This window comes from Panthera onca, chromosome C2 (genome assembly GCF_046562875.1).
Source record: "Panthera onca isolate mPanOnc1 chromosome C2, mPanOnc1 haplotype 2, whole genome shotgun sequence".
Lineage (NCBI taxonomy): Eukaryota > Metazoa > Chordata > Mammalia > Carnivora > Felidae > Panthera > Panthera onca.
The window spans coordinates 135,486,080-135,506,753 of NC_138347.1; the positions used below are offsets into that span (position 1 = coordinate 135,486,080).

At 41.1% G+C, this 20,674-nt stretch overlaps 1 protein-coding gene across 9 annotated transcripts in view; it reads right to left on the reverse strand.

The window, feature by feature from the left end:
* SATB1 (SATB homeobox 1) overlaps positions 1-20,674 on the reverse strand; it is a 101,601-nt gene that overhangs the window by 63,228 nt on the left and 17,699 nt on the right. For 4 of the 9 annotated variants that reach the window (XM_081790133.1, XM_060638583.3, XM_060638580.3 and 1 more), the window contains 4 exons: positions 14,019-14,253; positions 10,140-10,316; positions 9,238-9,364; positions 8,350-8,473 (listed from right to left, as the gene is read on the reverse strand). In XM_081790133.1, coding sequence (XP_081646259.1) covers positions 8,350-8,473; positions 9,238-9,364; positions 10,140-10,316; positions 14,019-14,229 — 639 coding nt within the window. In that variant the 5' untranslated portion in view covers positions 14,230-14,253. Of the gene's footprint in view, positions 1-8,349; positions 8,474-9,237; positions 9,365-10,139; positions 10,317-14,018; positions 14,254-16,978; positions 17,547-17,765; positions 18,836-20,674 lie in introns of those variants that run through there. The other 5 variants (XM_060638589.3, XM_060638588.3, XM_060638581.3 and 2 more) reach the window with 4 other exon arrangements.

The window sequence follows — 20,674 nt, forward strand, 5'->3', positions numbered from 1 at the left end:
GAGTGCAGGGAGTGGGGGTGAGGGGAGTTCACGAAAGGACACGAGACAGGCTCCCACCCACAGGACAGTCCCCTGAGGCATCTTTATGCTTTTTGGACACCGTCTAATCTAAGGTACCTTATTTGCTTAACTTGCAAATGGACTTATTTAAAGTGCAAGGTTTGAGCCTTTCCCCACTTCCATTTAAAAATACGTGGGAAATTTATAATGATTCAAAGGATGATGCTAAAAGCGCCCCTCACAGGTGAGAATGGACTGTAACACAGTCCTCTGCTTTTTCCACATGTGAAAAGTTCTTGGTTGTTTCCATAAAAAGTCTGCATCAAAATCTTCTTTGGAGCAGCAGTTTCTTAGATGACTATACAGCATCCCCATGTGTAATTGCAACCTCTCAATCATCATGTTGTAGAAAAACAGCCAAAGTTATTGTACACTTTAGAACCGAGCAATGTTCCAAATGTTTAACAAGTAGTATTTCACGTAATTCTCATAACAATCCTGAAAAATTGGTGCTATTATCTTCCTACTTTATAGATGAGGAAATTGAGGCATGGAGAGTCACTTCCCAGAGCTGACAGAGCTAGTAATGACAGAGCTCACATTCTTGACTCCTAGGTAATGAATGGTACAAGCTCACTAATTAAAGTGATGGCAAAGAGCAATGACACGCAAAGACTCCCATAAAAAGTGACAGAATGAAGTTGCTAAAGAAATATATCACACCAAGAAATAGTTCCATTAAGAAATAAAAAGAAAACGAAATTAGGCTCTGTCCTATGTTATCATAACCCAGGAGTTTCAACACATCTGGAAATTCTATTGTGTCGTTTCATAAAGTTAATACTTGCTTCAGGTAGCTTCACGTTTTTTAACTGCCTGGGAATAAAGGCTGGATTGACAGTAGAAAGGGACAAGCCTAGGACAATCAGTGGTACCCAAGGATGAAGTGAAAATGTGATCTCAAAGGGTGCTAACAAAGCGTTAATCTTCTCTTAACTTTCAACCTATCATGTGGTTTGCACCTTTAACCCCTCTGAGGAAACTAAATTAGATTAGCATTTTTATGGGAAAGTACTGCAATAAAGATAATATTTTTTTTTAAAGAAGTAAAGAAAACGATGATGGCTAAAGAGGATAAAGTTTTAGAGTAAAAATAAAAGAAAAAAAAAGACTACTGAAGGATGTCTGAAAGATGTCAGCTACCTTCAATGAAGAATTCTGCAACCTTATGAATTGTCCGTGATGAAACTCCAGCACCCCATAATAATACAATCTTACATTTCTGAAGCGCCCTTCATGCAAGCATCCCAGGGTGCTTTACAATCATTATGAGTTAAAATTAAAACTGAAGCACATACAATTCCTAATAGAATCGTTTTAAAAATGCTAAACAGAACAAATAACTTTTAAGTCTAGATTTAAAAGTCCCAACAGCCAGAGCGTTCCTTACTTCAATTGGCAATGAGCTGCAGAGCCGGGCTGAGGCTCTCTCCTGTTATGTTAAAGGCTCTCTTATGTTTTTTATACTCCGAACACGTTATGATCGAGCAGTTTCCAATGAAACAGGAAAAAAAAAATTGGGTGCGTGTATCTATTTGTTTTGATTATTCCGAATTTAAGGTCTTTTGTTTATTTGTTTATGAGTCTGGCCAAATCTGACACGAAATAAAGCAGGTTTAAAAAGCAAGTCCAGACAGAGCCCAACTTGAAATTTAAGTAGTAGTTGCAAAAAAAAAGACACTCAAAAGCACTCTAAAACTAGCTCTGTTTTCGCAAGAAAATCAGATTTATTAGCATGATTTGGTTAACTTAAAAAAAAAATTAGAAAATAGCATTTAATAGGCTTTTTCCAGGCCAGGTCTATATTCCTCAACCTTGGCAGTATTTATTATTCTGCAAGTCAGAAAAAAAAAAAAAATAGGGGAAATGCTCTCATGATATGGTAATTTTCCTTGCATTAGTGATTTTGAGGTCAAAGGAAACCTGTTCAGATCTAAAACAAAGCACAGGTAAAAATCTATTAAGTGAAAATGAAGTACTTACACATTGTTAAGCACTCTCTAAATTGGCATGGCTTAAACTCTTTTATGTTTTACTATTGTGAAAAGATAGCAGCTATAAAATATTTGAGATCAATCCATTTTAAGTTAGATGCTTTATTAAGTTTGGCTTTTTTGATTAATATATCTGAAAGGTTACAGAGAGCTAACATCAAGCTACAGTAAAATCCTTATGTATCTAAATCAGCTAAAAATGAGCCTGCTATATGAGACTTAGGAAAACTTGCAATTTGGAGCACATTTTTATTCTTCTATTGTAAATTCTATACATTATAATATTAACACAGAGCAGATGACTAAGTTCAAAGAGAATGAAGAATAACTAGTTCCAATAGAAAGGCAGAAAAAAATAAGTAGCAATTCACACTACTACCCATATAAGACTGGTTTACCATTTCCTTTATGAATCTCATTGCTGAAAATGGTAGTAAAATCCAATCAGTACTAAGTACTTCAGTGCCTGGCAAAGCAGATGTTCATAACCTTGGATACCCATGGTCAGTAGAGTAAGGACTGGGAAAAGTCCTAGAATTTAAAAAAGTTTATGTATCCAATAAGATTTATGTATTAATCAGGAACGGGCAAGTACAAAAACCTACAAGCACATCTCAAACAGGAAACGCTCTATTTTTAAATGGAGTTGGGCAGTTATATCCTCATCTATCATATCAGGCCAGTGGCTGAGGAAGGTCTATACTTGCAAATAGACTCAAGAAATTAAAGTGCCCACTACTTCCAATGCAAATTCCTAACACTGTCTTGGGGTTCAAAATAAAGGCCTATTAGCTCAATTATACCTATTGATCCAGATGGATGTGACAGGATGGGGGGAGGAAGTGACTGCCATAGAGCTAGTAAACTCAAGCCTTTTGGAACCTCCAAAACACCCGTATCCCAGAAGTTAGTCCCTGTGCTCTAAACTACCCTCTCACTTCTAAACTAGGGGCATGAAACAATAATACTTTCAAAGCAAGTCAATGTGCAAACAACAAAATCAAAACACATCTGCTAAACCAAAATTTCAGCAATGAGAATAAATGCGATTGGAAAACTGTAAGTAGTTACCACTACTTCAGGGAAATGGAAGTATTTTACAAAACGCATCAAATTAATTTGAGAAAGCCTTAAAAAAATCTTTCATCTATATATGACCAAGAAGGATATTTAGTTAAGCTCACAGGCTCTGGGTGTGAATTCTCTCTCCTCTGCTTTAGCAGCTATGCAACCATGAGACTCATTTAAACGCTGCCTCCACTGTGAGTACAACACAAACTATATTCCACTCAGGGTGATGGACTTGCCCATCCTACATCAAAAGCACTAAATAAAATTATTTCAATTATGAAGGTGTATCATCCTTATTACCACATAGAAAACAGGAAACCTGTCACACAGCAGACTGCCAATACATAGTTTTGAATGAGTTAAGTATGTGAACATGTGAATAAATTTCATAGGGTTAGACTCTCAGATGAAATACAATAGATGAATATTGATGTTGGGTGCTGTCTAGAGAGTGATTTTTTTAAAATTTTTTTAAGTGTTTATTATTTTTGAGAGACAGAGAGAGAGAGAGACAGAGCATGAGTGGAGGGGAGAGAGAGACACACACACAGAATCCGAAGCAGGATCCAGGCTGTCATCACAGAGCCCGACACAGGACTCGAACTCACTGACCAGGAGACCATGACCTGAGCCGAAGTCAGACGCCTAACCGACTAAGCCACCCAGGTGCTCCCTCTATAGAGTGATTATTAATGCTTATTTACAAATTTTCAAAGTGTCATTTCAGTCTAAAAATTATGAAACAATAATGCAAAGTGCAATTTAAAAAACACGTATTTATAGTACAACTGATATGGATTTTTAAGTTGTTGCTCTGGTGCTATGCATCATATAGACTAAAAATCAACTGAGCACAGAGGTCTATTAGATGCTTATGGCAGTGACTGTCAAGTTTCATAGAATCAGCATGATCAAACGGTAAGCTTCAGGAGGGCAGGTTTACCTGTCCTACCAATACCTAACAGAAAGTCTGGCATATATTAGATCTTAGATGCTCTCAGGAAAAGGAAAGATGATTTTATTCAATACAACTTCTAAATGAAACATTCTTAGGAGGGAGGGGAAGGTGGGTGATGGGTATTGAGGAGGGCACCTGTTGGCATGAGCACTGGGTGTTGTATGGAAACCAATTTGACAATAAATTTCATATAAAAATATAAATGAAACATTCAAACTTAAATACATTTTATATATATTTTGCTACTTGAAAATAAAAATTATGCTTTTCACTTACTTCATGCAGGACTAGGGCCTGGGGCTACTGATCTCTAGGTGAGAAAGGAAATAGTAATCCAATCCCTTAACAATGTGAAAGTCATGATGGGTGAGTGAGTGTGTGTGTGTGTGTGTGTGTGTGTGTGTGTGTGTGTGGTGGGGTAGGGGTGGTAAAAATGCACGTATCAGATTATAATTTCTCAGGAATATCTGATCTAAACATTTTTAGAAGAAAGACATTAGTTAGGCTGGGAGAAGTAATCCTTGACCTTTTAACAAAATGAATCTATCCTTATACTGAATGTATATATATTTATCCAGTGCTTAAGTTCAATTTCTAAAACTTCAGGGAAAACTAAAATGAAAATGAAATGTTTTATTGTAAATCAAATGTTTACTTCTTTCTAAGTTCCCATTTACCTCCCGAATCCATACACTCAATGTTCTTATGACCACAGGCTTTCTTGTCCCCAAGCCAGATTGATTCTCTCCTTCTTACTTGCAGTTCAGAATACAACGCCCGCCTTATCCAACCACATCCACTGAAAAAAGTAAAAGTAACAAGAAAGCGACCAAGAAAGCGATCGACTTCGGCTCCATAAGGAGCTAAGTGTTTGCATCTTAGCATGTTTTTACAAAAATAAACACGTGATACAAAAACGTAATAGATGGATGTCAATCTATTTGGGCAGATTCATGATTTAGGAAAGCGGTCACAGAAATAAAGGCATAGTTATAAATCAAACCACATGCACCCTTACGGAATTTCTGCAGCTGGAGAAAACCTTGCAAATATTATCACACATTATTGCACAAAAACATTAAGTGTGCATTTTAAAATCAACACACTCTACAATTTATCATTGGGAAAGGATTTTTGGGTCAGACACTAACCAGTGTTTTGACTAACCTCTAGGCTCATTGGCTTCTTCATCTGTCCAAGGAAGAGTCTGGGTACAATAAAAACCTAGTTTGAGGGGCGCCTGGGTGGCTCAGTCGGTTAAGCGGCCGACTTCGGCTCAGGTCATGATCTCGCGGTCCGTGAGTTCGAGCCCCGCGTCGGGCTCTGTGCTGACAGCTCAGAGCCTGGAGCCTGTTTCCGCTTCTGTGTCTCCCTCTCTCTGACCCTCCCCCGTTCGTGCTCTGTCTCTCTCTGTCTCAAAAATAAATAAATGTTGAAAAAAAAATTAAAAAAAAACAAAACCTAGTTTGAATATTCCAAGGACATCTGTCTAGCAAGTGTGGGGCAATCCTCCGAAGAGCACTGGAGGCAAGGCTTCTCAGGCACCCCAAGCACATTCCTGCTGGATTCCCATTGGTTTTCCCTCCCGGACTCTACTCTGTAAAGGGAGTCAAGCTAGGGTCCAGAGGCTGGACATTCTGCTAAGCATAGTATTAAGGGGCCCTGTAGCTATACTTGCCATTGAGGTATTTTATCATAGTAAACAAAACTCTCAATGTACAGCAAAATGTGTATGCTAGACTTTTATACTCAAAATGCTCAAGCAAGTAGATGAAAACTCCACAGGCCGGGGCGGGGGGCTAAACAAGTCTTAACATGAGTGTTTCTTCGCGTCGGGTTCCATTTTGTGTAAAAGTGAGGCAATATTTACTTGCAAGGCATTTTTCACAAAGCCATCTTCATCACTGTATCTCAACCACAGGGGAGAGAAAGAGTTGTTTTGCCCAGCTCACCATATATTTTGGGCTAAGGCCTGACAGAGCCTGGTTCTCTCTTCTTTAATAACTTACAACAAAAAAGAAAATCAAGAAGCAAAGGGAAACCAGTTCATTATTACAACGTTCCAGATTAAGTATTCAGATTCATGGACTCATTCTAGAGAGAGAAGTAACCCCCTCACATTTAAAGAACAGGTCGCCTTTTTTTCATATTAAGCGTTAAATTAACCTCAAATATCTGTTGCCACTGGTAAACCACACGTAGTTTTTTCGAAAGGTATTTTTAAAGAAAGGACAACTGTAACTACAACTGATGGTGAAGTTACAGCCTGGTTCCACCACTTCACGATCACAGCAGGGGCTCCAGCTTACACACAGCCTCATGTTCTCCTAGACGCGTCTCCACAGAAGCTCACCCACGGAGGACTCCAAAACCAAGCCCCGAATTTCATCTGGTCGTTCCGTTTAATGTTATAATTGTCTGTATTCAATTCACTTCCCATGATAACATTAAGTACGTTCACAAGTATATTTCCAGGCTATAGTGAGGTAAAGTTTACTGGCTGAATGTTGAGGTCACTGAACAATCAGTTCTCCCTGCTTATATCAGTAAATACTTGCACTAGCATTCTCTTCTCCGGTTCACAGTAAATGCCTGAAATCGTTGCCTGAATTTCCTCCCAAAATCAATGGGACATCCAGCAACATACTGGGGCTACGTAGGTCTTAACTTTGAATTCTAAAAAAGTTTATTTCTAGGCCATTTCAAGTTTTCAAATGCTAGTAACCAAGTGACATTATCTGGAGTTGTCTGCGAAACCCCAAGTCCCAGATGTAAGAGTCACCTGCTTCATTATATCATCCTATTGATTTAACTGTGTTTAATTAATTTAAATTACTTTTATTCGATGGTTATAAATTCACATCCTCCCTACTCCAAGGGTGAGCACATCCTCTCTACTCCAAGGGTGAGAGAGGGAAGATAGAAGGAAATAAGCTAAATGACAAAAAGAATTTGCCCTGAATTCCAAGAAACTGACACCTGCAATATAAAAATTTTTTTACCTATGGCTACAGCTTACCTTATGATATAGAAAGCCATAATTAACTATAAATTTAATTCACTTGCTTCACTCCTATAATTGTTAACAAATATCAAAGTAAAGCCGATGGACTGTAATGCAGCAACCTGGGATACATGGAGTTTCCATAAGACAGTAGCACAAAAGCCCGCAAGCTTCCTTCTAAAGGTACCAGTACCTTCACGAGCATCACACTGGAAGTATATTTTGAGAAAATCTCAAGAGCAGAAATGTTTATAGCAGAGTCATACGGTTCACATTCAAGTGACTGACAGACTAACACTCAGGATTCCATTTTGAACTTGACATAAAAGAAAAACTTCAAAATGGGGTAAAAATCTCGTCGGATCATACTTGAATCGTACTAGATCACGGGATGACCTCACATCGGGGGATGGCATCTTGACACAATTATGTAGCGACTACACAAGCAGCCCATGAAGAGCAGGTTCACAGCACCCTTTCTTATGTGAAATCAGCCGAGCGTGATCAAAAATGTTTGGTTTGAAATTTAGAAAAAGGGGCAGTCTCCATCTAGAGTTTTAGTTACGCTTCACCAAAATTCATTCTAAAATATCAAATACAATAATAAATCTTTATCTCATTTCAAGAGTCTCTGATAACATGACAGGAATCTCAGAGGAAAAAATAAAATTCCACCAAAGAACAAAGCAAAACAAGTAAACCAATGCCACAGAACTGGTGACAAAACCCCGAGCACCACTCAACCTTTAGTTACAGGGAAGAAACTCCTTATTTTTATGATTGTTTATACGAAATGCTTTTTTTCCTCCTTTTTTTCTAACGGATAAAATATCTAGAAACTGTACTCTTTTTTTTTTTTTATTGAGGTAGCATGGCGAAGTTTTCCATTAACACTTACACTGCCGCTCGCGCTCACCAAAGGTTCCTGGAGGTTATACAACCTTTACTCTCTCTTACATAAGGACACTCAGGAGAATGCAGCTTCCATGCTCAGAGAACTCAGAGGAGGAATCTAAAAACAAGCTAAGGCAGTCTTCTGCTGAGCTGTTTCTCCTTTGCTCTTTTCCCCAAGGGAGAAAAAGCGTAACGGCGCTGTCCAGAATAAATCAGGCATATTGTTACAAGTCACCAGGGTCAAGTCACCTTGCAATTTTGACAGACCTGCTTCAGATACCAGTTGCTTTCGACTATGGAGCCCCATCAAACCTGAAATCAGGGCTGCCCATGATGGCTTATTATTTATTACATGCTATGCTAAGTACCTGTGAAAGGGGGCACTCCTTGGCCAACGAACTCTGATTCATATCTTTCAGTAAGTCCTTCAGAGCATTCCTTACTGTGGTGTGCGACCATTGTTCGGGAGGCAAGTCTTCTAGTTTGGGGCAACTATTTGAGACATAGATTAGAAAGGGGATTATTACAAGATTGCATCCCGCTGCAGAACATTCCTTTAAGACAGACAGATTTCATTTTGCGCATCAAACAGATGCATCTGGAGATTGCTCTCGGTCTCCTGATTGTTCCGATTAGTTAATTACTTTATACAACACATCTGCTGTATCGATGCATGAATTATACATCAGCTGCCTGTGGTGGCTATTTTTTCACGTTACTTCTACCTTCCTGCTCTGATGCGCTTGGGAAGACAATTTAAGGTGTACTGCTTTCTCGCGAGCCATCGTGAAAAGCATTAACGTATTAACCGTTTTCCTTTCGTGACTCCGTTCATACGAATTAAAATGGTAAAAAAAATATATAAATAAATGAGATCGCGGCAATAGTGAATAAGGCATTCTTTCACAAAATGTACACAGATGGCACTGTTCATGATATGCAAAAATATTTTTCTCTTAAGTAAACTTTATGTAAAATGCCTTCTTGTAATGCATCATTTAATTGACTAAATATAAAAAGTCTTGTCTTTTGATATCCTGCATAAAACCTACAAATTTGGGGGTGGGGGGGGAGCGGGTTTTCAATATCCACTGAAGTTAGGAAAATAAAGCAGAAGGGGCAAAACAATGAAATCAATTTGGATTTACCTTTCTGAAACACCCAGTAAATGCACATCAAAGGCTGACCAGACACGCTTTATTTCCAAAGAGCAGGCACGGAAAACGTTCTGCCCTAGAACTGCTGTCCTGACTCACCTGTGTAACTGAATTTTCAATGTGACCACATGGTACACGTCTTGAAGCATATCTGCTACCGTAGCATCAGGGGCGTCTGTCACATAAGATAGTGGCACTGGATTCCACTTTCCGACCTGGATTAGCCCTATTCCAGATAAAGAGAATACATCACTAAATATTGTACCCTTCAGATAATATTTCCAGCAGGAGGTTGTCGTTGTCCTTGTTTTTTACGCTGCCCCCACCACAAGCAATACTGTGATTTCTGTTTGAATGATTCCCTTCCCTCTAAAAGGCAGGTCAATGAAAATATTCACAGCTTAGCTTTCCAAATTGTAAAATTATGTAAATGACTGAAGGGTTGTTTATTATTTGGGAAATAAAAGCCCATCAATAAAACCTATGCACAGGCCACATTTTCCTAACTTACAGGAAGTTCTAATAAGACATAGCTGAACCAGTTCTAAATGGCTTTACGATTTAGATAAGATTCTCTATTGCAATGGGAATCAGCATTGAAAAATACTTTACAGCCCATAAAACCATCAGAAACAGAATAAAAGAAACAGAACTAGATATTCAGTCATAAATGCAAATTGACTCTCAACAGTCCATCTGCTCAAATACGCTCCTCACTTCCTTGTGGGTCCTCAGTGGAGCAGATTATTAAGGTCAATAAGCATACTAATGATTCAGCTGAAGTAATTTAAAAAAAAAAATCTACCTCGACATTCCACACGCGCAAAATGTGTGTTAACTAAACCAAACTGAATTAAGCCAATTTTTTAAACCCACAGTCTATAAGGCACGAGTGCAACACACAGGCTACAGTTCTTTGAATAAAAATATTCAGTGCTTTCCCTGCAAAGTAAACAAAGGATGCCAAGCAATTTTTCCAACCCCACGGATGCATTATTTACCTTTGGCCTGGGCAGCAGAGCTATGCGAATAACCCAGAGACAGCAATGCCATTTCTATCAGCTGGTTGAAAAGCATATCCTTTCTCACCAACACAAATTCCGCATGCTCCTCCTTGCAGTCATATTCAATGGCATTTTCATAATGTTCCACCACGCAGAAAACTGGTAGCATGGTTCCTGTCAAAGAGACAGAGAAGGAGAGACGCAAACCGACAGCCTTCAGATACACAATCCGGGGGGAGGAAAAACTAAGCCATGAAAATAAATCTTCCCAACAGTGAGAGAAGGGAGACTGTGTTTCCCAGGCAGACAGGGCACAGAAATACAAGCACGCACACACAAACATGTACGTTCTTTTATGTTTTAAAGTTGTAAGAGAAATATTTAACTAGAATGTGAACTTGGTCCTAAGGTAACTTGGGCTCTGTTTTCATCTCAACAGTGTATTTTCCAAAGTCAATTAACGCAGAATTACCTTTTTGATCAAATAATAATGCTGACGAGAGAGAAGTATCTTGTCTGATCTCCCAGAAGTGGTATACAGTGTGCAAATGTAACTCACTACACTGGTCTTCAGAGGAGCCCACCTTCCCGCTTCCTACATCCTTTTGTTGATATTGAACTTGCCCTGCTTGTGCCCAGAGGATCTTTGACTATAAAATTATTAGCATTTTTCTTCCTTTTTGAAGATCGTTACTTAACAGTTCCATACAAGAAACACAAAACTTCACCAAACTGATGTTCAAAATACGTGATTTCAATACGTGCATAATGCAAATAATTAAGATTTATCTTTATGGCTACTCATTTAATGTACCTGACTAAAAAGACATCACAGTCACCACATGCCCTGAAAATAAACAATCTTTGTGACAGGTTAGGAGACAGAGAAAAGGAAACTGGCCTCGTAATAACAGATTCGGATAAAGGAATCTGCACAGATCTGATGTGTTCTCTATTTACTTTAATCCATGTAATAACTCAGTAGCCAGATGATTATTAATAAGCACAGGCCACACCACTGTTGGAAAAGAGGCTTCTAGAAACTGAAATCACGGAATGCTGTAGTCCTCAAAGTGTTTATGCAGCGCACTGTCAGACTTCCAGTGATATACGGAAAAGGGTTAAAAGCAGATGCGTCTGAACTGTACTGTGGCAAACTGCCAGGAGGGTATCATCTTTAGCATAAATGATGACAAGGGTTACTTTAACAGGGCACCCAGGATCCCCAATTAGTCCCATAACGTTAATGCCTCTATAAGCTCTGCCCTCTGGACTCCCAGAATCAATCCTACCAACTTCTGGAGATTTCTAGCACACACCAACCAGAGCTAAAAATCAGGATATCCTACTGACACCAGCGATGCCCCTTCAACACGCTCTGTTTTCTCGTTTATGCTGAACAAAAGCTGGCAGTAAAACAGCTACATTTGTCTACATGCGCATCTTCACCAAAGCCTTAGCGAACTGTTCACTAGAGATTCTAGCTCTGACAAATAAACCCCTTTAGGTTTACTTAGGAAAGCTCACAAACTCATTCGGAGGTACCCAACAGGCTAGGCATGAAAAACAAGCCACAGAGCTTGCCAATATTCTTGTCATTCATTCATCTGTTTTATACCAGAGAGAGAACCTGTCAGGGATCAGAAGAAGACTTGGGAAGACCACAGCAAAAATAGCAACATGCAAACTGGTGATTTCTTCCTTGGCTTGAAGGTACTTTGGCAAAATTTCCTACACAAATAAACAAAAACATCCAACCTCTTTTTCTTAAGTAGTGCTTTCTCATCTCAGCCACAATTTTTATCTAGCACCTGTCAAACAGAAACCATGCACATGAAAAATAAGATGAAAAACAACAACAACAACAACACATCACCACCACCAAAAAGCTTTAGTAATTTGGTTGTTTGAAGCTGAGAACCTTCTACAATTAAACTGGATTTTAAAAATATGTCACTGTGAAAGCAGTGTTTTAAAAAAAAATTGAGCAGGAAGTGAAATTACTGTACTTTGGTTTCTCCTCCCCCTGTTCTGATGGCTTCAAAGAGTTGGGTTAGTGCAACAAAAACACACGCATTGATTTTTCCTCTTATAGAATGATACAGACGTGTTCTATACTCTATGCTCCTTAGACCTATGAAAGTAGCTGTCGCTTTTGCAAACTGTTGAAACATACTGGATTTACTCTGGATTTTATTTCGAGATACCCTATAGATAATTAAGGTGACTACTGATAAGGGGCAACAGAATCACTTAATTACAAATCTAGCTGCTAAACCTCCCAGCCAACTTGTCACCGTCGCCTTACTGATACTGGGAGTAACGCTGAACAGGAGCCTTCTCTGAACTGTCTGATTATTAGTGCTAGTGTTTGGCGAGACTTCCAACTACAGCAACTTCGTAACCTTCCAGCATTAAAAGGGGAGTGCACTGGTCACTGCTGAATGCTAAAAATACCACATGATTTAAACCTGGAGGCAGTCTTAGAAGCTTTTGCTGAAGGTTTATGAGCCTGTGTAAACAGCACGTCTGCCATAAGGAGCAGTGAAGTCTGTAGAATCCTTGTCTAAAACTGTCCTGGCATTAAAGTTTGCTGTGCAAATATCACATAATACCAGAGACAGCTGAAATCTCCTATTTAGGAATTTATGGAACTTATATGTTTGCAGGCGTCAGAAAGTCTTTTTTATAGAGCCCCAGTGCTTCACAGTACAATATTAATGCACTCAGTTTGAAAAGCCGTAATAAATTATATTTTTAATGCTCTTACCCTGGCTTTCTTAAGATGCATACATTCTTGGCAAACAATCAATAAATAGGGTAATCATGAGTAGAGGCCAAAGAATTTGCTGAAGTGCTGTTTTTCCATTTTTAATAGATAAAGATCTAACAATACGGACTGCTGTGTCTGTTCATTTCAGGATCAATATATTCTTTGTTTTCGCCAAACCAAGAAAAAAATAAATGATTGTATGATAAATGTTATGCATCAAACACAATGAAATTCCTCTGCCTTCTAACTTTACCTACTTAATATTCTTGGTTGCTAAAAGATGGCATTTTTACCCTTGGCTTATTAGCAAATGTAAGGAGAATCTGACTCCTATGCACAGTTGTTCAGAGACAAAATAAAGGCCATTATGAGGCACACACGTTCTACCCATAGAGGCACTGATCTACACAAGTAGCGGTGCTGAACACAAAGTTGTTAAACTTCATCAATTTAATATAGAATTGGTAGAAAGGAGTCACACAGTTACACGCTTCCCCCGATAAACTTGCCTAAGTCTGCCCTTCCTTTATCAAAAATACTCAACTGCAGCAGAAATAAAGAACTAGAATCATCAGGGTTTTCACTGCTAAATAATAAATCTGCTCTTAAGAAAACAAACCACAAAAAAGGATATCGCAAAACTTTTCCATCGTATCACGTAAGGTTCCCATTGTCTCTGAAAACGACTTACAGCTAGTAACCCTCTGAAAAAGCTAGAACAGTACTCAATCTAAGTGTCTTATTCTCAATCAGGGTTAGTTTAAGCAACAGCCACCTACATATTCTCTACTACCACAACACCTTATCCACGGAAGCCTTGTGTCAGGAAGGCCATTATATGTAACTCAGTCCTTATCATCCCAAACAGCCAAAGACTGCAGTCTACATAGGAGACAGGTCAGGTACCGCGCTCAAGCACAGAGCCTATACTTTCCAAACATGACGGACACTGCAGCCTGGAATGCAACTAATTTCACATCAGAAAGAGAATCAAGGAAAAGGACATACAGAGACACGTTCTGCCTCTCCCACCCCCACACAAAGTGGCCTTGAGTAGACACAAGGCCTTGCAGCTTTCCAGGATTGGGCTCCCAAGTATTTACCTTTCCTAAGGTTGGTTTTCATCAGATGGCCCGAGTGTTTTAAAGGCACTCCCTGCATTTTTGCACCTGTGCTCCCAAGCCTTCCTCTTCCTAGCGGGCTCCCGTTCTGCTCCAGGCGGGCAATCTTGGCTGGTGGACCCTTCGGATCGCTCACATTGTTAGACATTTCTGAATGTTCTTTCCCCTGAGTTGCCTCGTTCAAATGATCCATACTCAGTTACCCTCTAAAGATCACCTGCCAGAATTTAAAAAGAAGACATGTTATAATTGGGTGGGGGTCTCTCCCTCTCTCTTCCTCTCTCTCTCTCTCTCTCTCTCTCTACATATATATATATATGATACACCAAGTAAATATTTTGTCCCTATTTCTCTCCACAAATATAACATACTTGTAAAATTGCTTAACTAGGTACATAATATAATGCAGATGTTAATTCTATTTCTAGATCACAGTATTACATTTCCATTCAAGTTAACAAAATAATTTGTGGAGACTGTAGCAACACACATTAGAATAAAAACACAATTTGTCACCTACCAACAAAACTAAGTTGGAGGAAATGGGCTTACTTGTAGAACAAGAATTACCACCAGTGTAGTTAAAAAGAAAATAACATATTTATGTACTCCCAATTTTTAAAAATTAGAAACTCATTACAGAACACAATAGCAACACTTTAATCAAGAATGGGAAGATTATCACAGTCCAAAATATTAATTAGACCTGATGTGTATGTTTATATTTTTACATAGTTTAATTTTTATGAGGAAAAATAAATATATATATGCCACCTTAAAAAGAAGGTACTAAATATCTGCTTTTTAAACTCTTCATTGGCTTTACAGGTCAATTCACAGAAAAAGTTTTCTACTTTTCAAGTTTTCTATTTTCAGGACTTACATGAGCTGTTAAAGACCTAGTCAAGTCTTGGCTCAAACATGTGATTGGATCCCTTCACCCTTAAGAAAATGGGAGGTGGAGGCTTTCTTCAAATATTTCAGGTACTGAAGCATTACAACTTATGTGTTTTAGTGTTAATATTTAGGCGTCCCTCAGTAATAGAATGCTGCTAACAAGTTCACCAGAAAAAAACTTGAAAATACTTTGTGTATACACATTAGATTGAAGTGCTAAACTCACTTTAAAAAAAAATCTTGATGATTTTGGTAAAACACAGTCACTAGCATTTAGTATGCAGTGAAGTCAACATCTTAACTGACTTTAGGAAAAGTGTAACAGATCATTGTTTTCAGTTATATTATACATTGGACATCAATTTTCATAGTTTATAATAAAGCAATTAGTATGACCTCAAAGTCACTTCTAAAATACACTTTTAACTGGAACTGATAAGAACAGATTTAGTAGAATTATTTTATAAACTTTCATGGTACTTGAGGTGTGCAGCACATGAATACTAAGGGGTTGGGGATCATATTTATGAAAGCTGAAGAGACTATAATAATTACCACTTTCTTCCAGCTGTCTGGTAATTCAACATATCTTGTACTTAAAAAAAAAAAAAAATTATTGCACCAAAGAAGCTATTGAGATCTGTGTTTGTTGAAAGCCAGCTTGTATCAGCATGGCCTTTCTGTAAATGTTTTTTGCCTGTTCAACCATAGATTACTTTGTTCATTATAATCAAGAAAAGAGGTGAATTGGGGTGGGAGGGGGAAGTAACAATGGTAATCTGCAGGTTTAAAAGTAAAAGTAACCTTAAGAATACCAATTGAGGAACTATAAAGTTTGAGAAATAATGGCTATTTATCCTTGTACTCTAGGGTGGCACGCTGAGAACTAAAGGTTTACCCTTGATCGAGGTCCCATCTGTTTTTGGTTATGAGGTTCATTAACAATAAATGTGCCTCTTTTAACCACTTTTTATCAAGATTACTCTTTTCCATTATATTAAACTACTACCGTCTAAAGCCAAAATTAGAGAGTGATGATTATTAACTTATTCAAAACACTGTTTATAATGTTTCATGTGGATTATAATACAGAGCTGCTTTTTCTGAAATTGGTTGCCTTACCCTAGAGCAGATGATGAATTTTATAACATATGATTTGAAAAGAAAATACTTAACCCGTGGGGCAATTTGAGAAAAAAAGTTGGGGGGGGGGGTGGAGTAGACAACAGCATCAAAGTTAATGCTACAAAACATATTAAGTAGTCATGAGGCTTAACAGCATTATAAGCTGTACAGCAAATGAAAGTGATAGATTATAATTTAGTTAATGTATTGACAATCAAAACATCATATAGGTCATGCAAAATTATCCTTCCAATACCCACCTATAAGAGTCTATTAAACACTCAGTCATCTTGTAAAAAGCTTTACATTATAAAGCAAAATTACATGCACATAAAACACCCAATTTACTCATTTAAACTCTATGCCCAAGGCTAAAGTTCACCAAACCTCAGTTTGGTCTTGCAAAGAGCAGCCTTCAGGGGCCTGCTGGACTGACAGCACGGGAACTAACTAAGGTCTCAACAGATACCAGGCTTAAGAGTTTTCTTCTGAGTTACACATTTTAAAACGCATTTTAGTGTAAAGTCTGGTTGGCACACAGAATGCAGGTTACTTTCTCGAAATCCCGTTTCCCTCTCTCTAAAACAAGTCTGTATGTGATCATTACTGAATTAAACCGTGAACTCAGACACTGCTATCATTTCCTCTAAAAGGAAAAAAGAAAAGCACAAAATTCTGGTTTCCAGAACCTATTTTTTGCAACGTGGGATCTTTTTCAACCAGTTCCTTGCTGGATCACCTCATTTGCCCCCACAGAACCCCATAATCACATTTTAAGAGATTGTGCCCTTATCCATTCCATATGGCCGGCACGATCCAGGCCAAGCTTTCACTGTGACCTTTTAAAGAGACAAAGAAGCAAAGTACTATCTAGAAACAGAAACACTGCAGTTTTACTGAGTGAAATTAGCAAAACCGACCTGAAACTCACCACTTCAAAACTTGACAGCATATAAATAACAAAAACAAAGGAGATTTCCTTTGCAGCCCGGGTTCTTGAAGAGAAGTTCAAGACTGATGTTTTCTATGTCCTTTTTTTTTTTTAATTAAAAAAAAAAAAAAAAAAAAAGCAGCAGACCTGAAGGCGACTTCCCCTGAAATTGTATTATTTTCTCTTCCCCTACCCCCGCCCCCCTAAGCGGGGGAAGGGCAGAAATAAACGTCTAGAAGAGTAGCCATGGGAGAGGGGGGTTAAAAAAAAAAATCACAATTCGAAAAACAACATATATGGTTTGTAAAATGTCTAACCTCGGAGAACGGGGTTTTCGATGGGGGAGGAGGGGAGAGTGGGAAGTAGGGAGGAGGGAGAAGATAAAATTGATCTGACAAGTGATTCGTTGGGGGGAAAATCGTAAAAACAAAGCAAAACCCGTTATGAGCCGTGCACTGTGGTGGTGCTGGGGAGGCGAGGTGGTGACTGAGGATTCTCTTAAAAAGGGAAGAAAAAAAAAACCCCCACTGCGGACAAGGTCTCCAAAAAGGAAAAAAAAAAAAAAAAAAAAAAAAAAAGGTCCCCTCGCTCCCCTCCCTCCCTCCCTCCCGCTCGCTCTGGTTCTTGGGTGTGAGGACAGAAAGTCTACTTCTGGCTGTCACTTGCGGTATTATTTTCCAATAACCCCAGAGAACGCGGGGAGGGGAAGGCCACCTCGCCTCCCTTCCAACGGCCCCCACCCCCTCCCCAACAATTTCGACTGATTATTAACAAACCTTAAACTTTCTTCCCACAGCCTCGCACCCCCAAGGAGGGCATCTACCGGGGAACAGCGAGGGTGGGGGGCAGAAGGTCGCGGAAAGAGCCCCGGAAAGGCACTGAAATGCCACTTTTGACTCGGCCCTCGCTGATAGCAGCCCCGAGGACCCTCTCCCAGCCCATTGACGCGGGGCTGCGAGCGCCTGGGGAGCCGAGTGAGTAGAGAGAGAGAGAGAAAAAGAGGGTCTGGGGGGAGGGGGAGGGAATCTGAAGGCGCCCCCCCAGCCACCTCCACCGCCTCGGCAGCGACGAACTCCCCGCCCCCTCCCCCCAAAAAGTCGCCGAGCTCTCACTCAGCCCGAGTCCGAGGTAAACAACGAGCACCACAATGGCACTGGGACTTAGGGGGGAAAAAAGAAGCCCAGAAACCCCAACAAAACTGATGAGGAGTTTCCCGAAATGCAAGAGGAGGGGTGGGAAGCGTCCCTTGGAGTCGCCCCGGCTTCAGGCTCGGTCCCCGGGCCGGGCTAGAGGGCGGCTGTTGCTGTTGTTGTGACGAGGCCGGTTGTTGCTGGGTGGCACAGGGAGAGGTGTGTGTGTGTGTGTTTGTGTGTGTGCGTGCGTGTGAGCGCGAGTCCCCGGACGGGGCTGCTGCTCTCTCTCTCGCTCGCTCGCTCTCGCTCGCTCGCTCTCCCCCGCGCTGCCGTCTCTGCCCCCATTAAATTATTAGTTGACTCATCCCGGCCGCTGTCGCCGCCGCCGCCGTGCCCAGCTCGGCTCCGCGCGTCCGCCCGGGCTGCAGCCCTCTACGCCGCTGCTCCTGCCGCCGCTGCTGCTGCCGCTGCTGCCGCCGCCGCCGCTGTGGCTGCCGCTTCTTCCTCCTCCTCATTTTAATACAAAATCACCCCGCTCGCAGCCCCAGCCCCGAGCACGCAGCCTCCTCCCGGCCGCCCGCCGCCGCCCCGAGCCCTTCCCCAGCGGGGCCGGCTCATCCGCCGCGTCCGGGGAGCGGGAGCGAGCGAGAAAGTGGCGGCGGCGGCGGCGGCGGCGGAGGGGGGAGGGAGAGGAGGAGGAAGGGGGTGCGGAGCGGAGGAGGAAGGCGGCGGGGGGGGGGGGCGGGCAGGGTGCAAGGAGAAGGCGGAAAAGGGATGGGGATTAAAACCCGGGCTGGAGGGCCGGGATTGGGGGAGGGGGCGGGGGCGGCGAGTTAAAAAGCAGAAAGACAAGTAACTAGTGAATGAGTGAGGGAAGGGGTGGGGGGGGTGGGGGAGCGCACGATTTCCGGCCCAGGGCGCGCAAGAATTTGTAATGAGCTTGATTAGAGTGAGGCGGCCCGACATTTATTACACACAATACCCAGAATAACAGGGCGCCGCGCGAGGGCTAGCGCCGGCCGCCGCCAGGCGCGCCGGGGAGGGCGCGGAGGGGAGGGGAGAGGGGGCTTCCCTGGCAGCGGCCGCCTCGGCGGGGAGGGGAGCGCGCGGCGCGCGGGCGGCAGGGGCAGGTGTGCGAGAGTGAGCGGGGCGGGAGGAGGGGCACGACTGGCGGGGGGCGGCGGGGGGTGGGGGGGAGAAAGTGCGGGGGAGGAGGGGGCGAGGGCCAGGGCGGGGGGGAGGGGGGAGGGCGCCAGGGGAAACTAACCAACCACCCACGCGCGCAAAAGCCTCAGAAGGGAGTAGGTCGGGAGCGTCGCGGGCGGGCACCCGGGGGACAGGCGAGGCGGGGAGGGCGCCAAGGCCCCGCGGGAGAGGGGCCCGGGCGTACAGGTGACGGGCACAGAGTACAGAGGTAGGGGGACTTCAGAAGTGGCTGAAGGGGACAGACAATTGGAGGTAGATCTCTGCGGAGAAGCGCGGAGGGTGCAGAAACGTTTGCACAGGAATAAAGGCCGGGAGCCTTGAAAAGAAAGCTCTCGCGAATATTTATCCTCAAAGGAGGATGAATCCCAAACTATTGAGAGCCAACATTAAAAAAAAAAAAAAAAAAAAAAGATGAGTAAGAGCGTTCTGTATCTAGTCAGGGGTGGGTTCAAAACTCCCTCACTTCTGAGCCATAAAACACGTTGGAGGAAGAAATACGTGGCCCATAGAGGCTGAGCCACAATTTGGGTCACTTGAAAGAGATCTGACTTGTTATCACAAAGGAGAAGATGTCACCATTCTTAAATTAATTCACGACGAGTAAAAGAAAAGTTTGGATGGGTAAATACATCTGTCGTAGCAATAAATACTTGTGTAATCTAGGGTAAATTACCCGGTTAGATTAATGGTCATTAGCACAGAAGTATGATCCTCTTATTTAGATAATCTATTAAATATAGTTCCTATAAAAACGAAGAACATTACCATCTCATTCAAAACAGAGATGCAGCGTTTATCGCTTGGGTTTCAATACTAACATCTTAGAACCCTGAAGGCAGTTAATCATTAAACAGAACCAAAAATGTTGTAAGAATTATTTTTCAGAGTACACTAGTAGGGAAAAGAGAAAAATCGGTCAGATAAACATTTTGTTACACATAAAAAAAGCAACAAGTTAGCACAAGTACTGAGATAAGAGGAAAATATGCAAATTAAGCTCTTTAAAGCTACCAATACACTCTTAGAGACACTGTTTACATTAGAAATCTAAGAAAAGCAGAAGGTAAAGCAGAAGATGAAGTATAGGAAATAATGGCCTCCTGGGGAGAACAAGTTTAGGAGAAACACAATGAAAATATATCACTCTAATGGCACCCAAGTTTCACCCACAAACCGGAAAGGTTAGTCAAAATCGAGGAAGGCAACCGTGAATCTTGGCACATATAAACCCAAGCCTTGAGCAAAAGGAAGAACATGTAATAATAAAACACAAAACACAACATTGAAAGCAAGAAAATAAATATAAGGCAATCTTTACCAAAAAAGCCCACGTGATGTCACATTTT